The sequence below is a fragment of the Scylla paramamosain genome, chromosome 5 (genome assembly GCF_035594125.1).
Source record: "Scylla paramamosain isolate STU-SP2022 chromosome 5, ASM3559412v1, whole genome shotgun sequence".
NCBI lineage: Eukaryota > Metazoa > Arthropoda > Malacostraca > Decapoda > Portunidae > Scylla > Scylla paramamosain.
The window spans coordinates 26,202,556-26,210,055 of NC_087155.1; the positions used below are offsets into that span (position 1 = coordinate 26,202,556).

The 7,500-nt window shown below is 40.1% G+C and overlaps 1 protein-coding gene across 7 annotated transcripts in view; it reads right to left on the reverse strand.

Annotated features, from left to right (window-relative positions):
• LOC135100736 (importin subunit beta-1-like) overlaps window positions 1-7,500 on the reverse strand; it is a 16,802-nt gene that overhangs the window by 4,164 nt on the left and 5,138 nt on the right. For 2 of the 7 annotated variants that reach the window (XM_064003941.1, XM_064003940.1), the window contains exons 6-10: window positions 7,389-7,500; window positions 7,113-7,286; window positions 6,319-6,529; window positions 4,276-5,575; window positions 2,274-2,438 (exon numbers count right to left, since the gene is read on the reverse strand). The exon at window positions 7,389-7,500 is cut by the window's right edge and continues 14 nt beyond it. In XM_064003941.1, the coding sequence (XP_063860011.1) occupies window positions 2,274-2,438; window positions 4,276-5,575; window positions 6,319-6,529; window positions 7,113-7,286; window positions 7,389-7,500 (1,962 nt within the window). Of the gene's footprint in view, window positions 1,561-2,269; window positions 2,439-4,275; window positions 5,576-6,318; window positions 6,530-7,112; window positions 7,287-7,388 lie in introns of those variants that run through there. The other 5 variants (XM_064003946.1, XM_064003943.1, XM_064003945.1 and 2 more) reach the window with 5 other exon arrangements.

Sequence of the window (7,500 nt, forward strand, 5' to 3'; positions counted from 1 at the left end):
ACATAAAAAAATAAAAATAAAAATAAAAAAAATTAAAAATAAATAAATAATAATAATAATAAAAATAAAAAAAAGAGCCAATGCCGATGTTGCCTAACACTGTCTTCAAGATGGACCTAGATCTTCAGCATCAGCCAATGGGGGCCGAACCTAATGAACCATTGTACCTCTCTGTTATTTACTGGGGAATTTGGCACTAACCGAAAACCAGATTAAGTTAATGGAAGAAAACCTTAACCCACAAAGCCAGTACATTCACACAAGTCCTCATAGAGTCCAAGCACTAATGACTGCGGGTTAGAGCAGCATCTTCCAAAAACTTTCACACTGATGCCTCATCACATTGCACATTTAGGGCTCTTTGACATGAAATAACTTTTGAATGTTATTGGTAAAATTCATGAGTCTAATGACATTTTATGCAATAACAGCCTTGATCATTAAGCTTCCCAAACATAACATTTTTGCAGATTTAACATTACATAATTTTCAAGGGCTAATACTTCTTTCCAAAGCCAATGAAAGCCTTCCTTTTTTCACTATGGCATTTGAAAACAGCAACCTTTCTTCAAGAACAAAATTACAAGTTTTCTTAAAAAGCTTTATAGGTTATGATTAAGCCTTCTATTATTTTACATTTAAGTAGGCATTAATTTTGTAAGATACATTGCCTCTAGTTTCAATTAAACTACTGAAGCCTTATCCCATTCCAGTGCCCTAAACACACACGTGCTGTTACCAGAGGGTTAAAGAGAAAATGAAGAGGTACCTTAATAGGTAAATTATCAACTGCAAACCCCAAATTAATATTTACAAGTCCAAGAGAGGCAAGATTTTCATGGATTATGAAGACAGTTGAGGAAATGTGCACTCCTATTGTGTATAACATACAGATAAACCAATGAGAATACTGGGAGAATTGGAGCTTGTAAATATCTGTGTTTGAATGCAGCACAGCTGCCCAGTCTGTGGAGTAGATTAAGACTAACATTTACAGAATGGAAGGGATAGTAGTTAAGAATCCTTTGTACCCTTGACTAGATACCACAGAATACAGTGAACCACCAAGTTGTCTGTACAGCAGATGGATTGTTACCAGTAGGGTACAAGATTCAAGGTTACAGCACCATTCATTCCCACAAAAGGCACTTGAAAGGACTGGCTTTCTAAACCCTAGATAAGAAACAGGACTTTTGGAAAAGTTTAGAATCTTTTAAGATCAACTGAGGCAGATCTTTTCTGAGCTGGAATGATGCACTGGCTACTTTTCCTTAATATCACCTATGAATCTTACTAATCATTTCAGATTTTCTAACATGCTTCTACACTCTTCTGAGGCCACCTGGTTGTCATCGCACATTCGGCCAACCTGCCGCACCTGCGATCGTCCACGTTCGTCCGTCCACTCACCACACAACCCATCCGCTGAACGGTCATCACTCACCACAGCCGGCCAACGTTCTTCGCTCGCTCACTCCATGCAGACACACCGCATCTGACTCATCGCATCGACTCACCACAGACTATACTTGCCACTCATCTGAAAAGCCAAGTTAAGGGCTACTACCAGTTAGATGACACTTGTGACATTCCAGCCACTCATTACAGGAAGTCATTTCCCTATCCCGTCACAAGCTAGTTAACCAAGTACGCATTGCTCACCAATTCTAAGCAACCAGATACACAACACTACAGAAGAGGCTGCATGGCTGACAAATGCACACATGGCACACTGAAGTAGGAAATATGCTAGACTTCCATTCCAAAGTTAGGAAAGCTCTTTTATAATCAGAGAAGACATTCAACCATCTCACTCATTACTGTATCATACTTGTGTAGTTTATGTGAAAACTGGAAGGTAAGTCAGTGTATAGTTGTACCTAGCTACAGGACAAGTGTAGGAGCCTGCATCTGCAGGATCAGCCAGGGCACTGCACAATGGGACCTGTAATCTGAATATCCTGCCTAATATATATATATATATATATATATTACAAATGGAAAGAAAGAATAACTTACCTGCAATTTCTTTCCTGTGTGCATGGCAAACCTAAACAACAGCAATACTAACTGCACTTGTGAAGCCATTAAAGATCCTTTGAAAACTATTCAGTGATTCCAATTTTATGTGCCTTTGCACCTCATTCTACATCTACTCCAAATAAATAAAGTACCATTCCATTTCACTAACTTGATGCAGCTTAACCTAGCATCACTGAAACCTGAAATAACCCACCCCAAAAAGCATACATTACCTGAATCTTTGTACTCACCAAGTGCTGTTGTTGGACTTAAGGCGACGGATCTCTTTGGTTGCCCACATTGCCAAGGTCTTGGTCTTGGAGGTTTTGGAACGGCGACCTTGGATCAGAAGGTTGCCGATGGGATCTGTTTCCACAAGCTGAAGCATATCAGCCCCAAACACTGAGCACAGGTCTCTGCATGAAGATGAAAAAACACTGGTGTCAATATAACCAATGATTAATATCTTATCTGATAAAGCATTCACATGCTGCCAGTATGAACCTGGTGTATAAATTTCTGCAAAAGCCAGACATACCTCTAAATCAGAGTCCATATTTGATATTAATTTTAAGGAATTTTTGTGGGATGAGTGAGAGTGCAATTCAGCATGGTCTTGACCACTCATGACTGCCAGCCATTACCCTCCTGATAAAAGCTGAGGAGCTCACAACAAGACTAATTTAAGGGTAAGGTTGAGACCTCACATACCCCATCTTCTTGCCCACAAAAAAGTAACTGCTCAATGTCAGCAAAAAATAAATATTGGCCTAGATGGGATTTGGATTTGCACCTTTCAAATGGTAGGCAAACTGGGAAACAATTAAGGAAATGCAAAATTTTGAGACTGTACTCCAACCAGAGTGCAAGGCTGAATGAATGGATGGGTCCCTGAAGAAAGTACATGATTACAAATATGTTGCTTATGGGACAAGTGGTTGCATATGCTGGGGATGAATGGGGAACAGTTGTGAATGATGCCCATGCCCCATGGGTCTTAGATTCTTTCATATTTGGTTCAACCAGCAGATCAAATTAGATAATAGAAAGGGGATGCCTGCACTACAATGAAAAGACATGAGTTTGCTGGATAGAGCAGTGTAGTTGAAGATGGGTCCTCTTTCCCTAGTGGCCAAGATGAATGTTTATGAATGTGGGGATGCAGACTCCTTGCCTCAGCTGTTGTTCATTATTAGGGATGTTGGTCTATACAAAAGAAGTCAATAAATCAAGCTGACATTTTCCCCAATATGGTGTGTGTGTGTGTGTTTACTTAGTTATGGTTTACGGGAGGGGAGTAACCTCGTAGTATCTCATCTCTATGTCTATCTAGTTTGGTCTTAAAAGCACTGACAGTTTTCGCATTTACAACATCTTCACCGAGTTTATTCCATTTGTTCACACTTCTGTGAGGAAAACTATACTTCTTAATGTCTCTTCTACAATTAACTTTCTTCAACTTATTGTGTCCCCTTGTACTCTGTGTCTAAATTCATAAAACCTTCTTTGTCCACATTTTCCATATCATTTATCATTCAATAGATGTTTATTAAATCTCCTCTCTCTCTCTCCTATTCTCAAGGGTAGGATTTTTCCAACATTCTTAATTTCTCTTCATAGGTCGATTTACTCAACTCCGGAAGCACCTTAGTGACTGCTCTTCGTACTTTAATTTTATAATATTCCTCTTTGTCTGAGACCACACCACTGTCGCATATTCCAATCTTGGTCTTATCATGTGTGTGTGTGTGTGTGTGTGTGTGTGTGTGTGTGTGTGTGTGTGTGTGTGTGTGTGTGTGTGTGTGTATATATATATATATATATATATATATATATATATATATATATATATATATATATATATATATATATATATCTATGTGTGTGTGTGTGTGTGTGTGTGTGTGTGTGTGTGTGTGTGTGTGTGTGTGTGTGTGTGTGTGTGTGTGTGTGTGTGTGTGTGTGTGTGTGTGTATATATATATATATATATATATATATATATATATATATATATATATATATATATAGCATCTACATGAATACAAGCACAAGCATTCTTTCACATCACACCAAAACAGCTCCAGAATAAGCATGGGCTTGTATTCTCCCATGGGATGGGTATACACTCACACAATGGTTAAAAAAGGCCAGCTTCAATTTAAATAAATAATAAATGTAAAGAATGTAAAACAGCACTGTTGTGTTGAGAAAAAGTGAAAGAATAAAATACAGAATTCAAACATGGTCTTACCCAATGAGTCCTGCAGAACTGGCCACAACAGGATCGGACTTTTCTTCATCTGCAGCCACAGAAGTGATGAAGGTAATCATGTGTGGCACATGAGTGCGCAGCAGCTGCACCTCCTGTTTGGGATTGGGCCCATCACCCTTGAGGCCTTGGACAATGCCAGTGTAGGCCTCCAGACATGTCTCTCGTAGCTCATTTAGATAGTCAAGCATATCAAAGTCTGAGCGATCCACCTGTGCCTGGGAAGCTTGGTGAAGCATCTGTAGTACAACTTCCAAATATTTGGTGAACTTAGGTCCTAATGCCAGAGCCATATCTCCAAATACTGACAAAATGGCTGGTTTTACATTCCTGTGGACATTGTTGTTTCCTAAGTTCTCTACCAACATAGACATAAGCTCATCACAGAATGGTTCTACCTTGTCTCCCAAACCACGACAGATATCCCCAGTGACACCCACAGCTGCTGCACACACAGTGTAGTCATCTACATTTCTAAGACCTAGACACAGGTATGGCTTGAAGGCTTCCATATATTTGAGGAAGTTCTGTCCCAAAACTTCCACAAGAGTAGACACTGCCAGCAGTGCATCTTCCTGAACACCTCCAGACTTCCCCTGGGAAGTTTGGAACATCTGGAGCAAAGCTGCCATGATGGGGTCACTAATTTTAGGAGCATCCTCAGGAGTGACCTTGCGCAGCACAGATTGCAGTGTGGCACAGAGCAAGGACTGAATATCATTGACTTGAACACGGTCACTATGAGACTGGACCTGTGTCTCCATGTGCAAAACTTGTTGCAGCCTCTCCAGGATGATCATTGTAGTTTTCTGGACGGTGGGATAACAATCATGTGGAGAATTTTTCATCAACTCCATGAGAGCCTCATAGGCAGCATTGCGCAAGTTGCATTGGTTACCATCAGCTCTATCTGTTGTTTGCAGCAATACATCCACAAGAGGATCAAAGAATGCAGAGAGACAGTAGGTAGGTGGCTCACCATCCCCATCTCCTGTATCTGCTTGCTCATATGCTGCTTCTGCTAGCGAGCTAAGGGCCCAGCATACATTTGAGGCTACACGAGGCTCCCCTTTCAGGCTATGGACAAGAGCCTCCAACAACAACTTGAGGTAGGTGTCATTGCATGCTGCATCTGGGATCAGTTCACAGACTCGACCCAAAGTCCAAGCAGTGGTGTCCCGCACCACCACTGACTCATCATTCAGAGCCTCTATGAGGGTTGGCATTGCTTGCTCCACCATTGGCTTCAGGTTTGTAGGATCAGGACCCTCCAAGATAGAACCTGAGGAACAATATCTGCTTTAGCAGGTTTACATCAGAGAGAGAGAGAGAGAGAGAGAGAGAGAGAGAGAGAGAGAGAGAGAGAGAGAGAGAGAGAGAGAGAGAGAGAGAGAGAGAGAGAGAGAGAGAGAGAGAGAGAGAGAGAGAGAGAGAGAGAGAGAGAGAGAGAGAATTTAAGAAATCCATACCTAATAAACCACATGCAATCCAAATTGAAATACTAATCACATACACACAAAAAAAGTATAATTAAACCAAGAACAGGTTTTACTGATAACCCAACCCAATACTTAATTTGAACTCCTGATCAGATCAGATTTGACCAACCCAGGTCACGTCTCCATTCATCCCTATCCTTCTGTCAGACATCCCTCTTACATGTTATGCACTATTCACAGTCCATCAGTCCCATTTTTGGTCCTCCCACTCCCTATTCTACCTACATGTTCAAACCACTGAAACACTTCCTGCTCAGCTCATCCAGCTAATTCTTACAAAATCAGTTTCCTTTCTCACTCCTCATGCTTTATTCAGGTACCTACATTACTTCCCACACTTCTTGAACACTTCACACCACTGCTCCCTAACTACATGTTTTAGAATCATAAGAAACAGTCGTACCAATGTTGCTCCCTCTATGATCTTAAATAACATAACTCTAATTTTTCCTAGTCAGAACCAAACATTCACATAATGGTTTTTGATAAACAATGAACAATCTAATTAAAACAAAGAAATCCTTACCAAAGGCCATAATAGCAGCATCTCGTAACCTCCAGTTTTGGTGTTTGATGTTTTCCTTAACAAATGGAAGGACATGGGGCACAATGTCATCCTCAGTGCAAGTGGCCAACAGCATGATGCACACCCCAGCTGCTTTGCACGGGTTCCATTCATCATCATCATCAGCTTCCTCTTGCTTACTCAAAGTCATCATTAAGACAGGAACAAGATACTGCAAGGCAGAAAAGTTGCAAGATAAGTTAATGAATATTAGCTAACATACCTTAAATCCTCAATACTATTTGTCACAGTAACATATTCTGGTTCACTGACAGTGCCTTTGTTATGAAACAGCTACTAAATCAGGAAACACCATCATATAAAAAAAAGTCCAACTCTTGCTATGGCAATTGGAGCAAATGCTAACCCATGTTTACCTGGGCAAATTTTTAGATACATATGTTCAGTGAAAGCATATGTTAGGTACAAAAACCTCAGCCTACCCCAACACTTTATTTAATCTACATACAAGGCTGACAATCTCACATGAAGTAGCCAAGACAATGCAACAATCTAATGAGCAAAAAAGTTCGTAACTTAACAACCCACACATAAGGGTACCTTAATGGCTTGACAATTCTTATATACCACCTACAGTCTTCTGCATAATTTTTGACGTTTTTTAATTACTACTTAACATCAATGGGAGGGAAAGAAAAAAGTAAGCAAAAACACAAAGCCTTCATCTATCCTATCATTGGAGAATACTATATCAACCAAAAATTAATAATTCAAAAGAACAAAAAATATCATACCTGCAAAGCTCCCTTGGCATAAAACCTAGAGGTCCTCTCAGGTGGACGACCCAACTCTGCTGCCTCTGATGCCTCAATGGCCAGATCCACTTCTTCATCACACACATTGGACCAAAATTCAATGCCTTGCAATGCCACCTCATCAATTTCACTCTTCATGGCTTCCAAAGTAATCTGTTAAATATTCTCATATCAGAATAAACACACACACATACTTTTATATCAAGTATGAGCACAATTTTGTAAAACAAGGCAACTTCCGATGTAAATCCTTACAGCAAAGAGTGCAGGTCCCATGTAGTGCTCCATATACTGATAATAGAGAGACATAATCTTCACCAGGCACTGCAGGGCAGCTACTTTTATCTGGGTGTTGGTTGACTGTGTG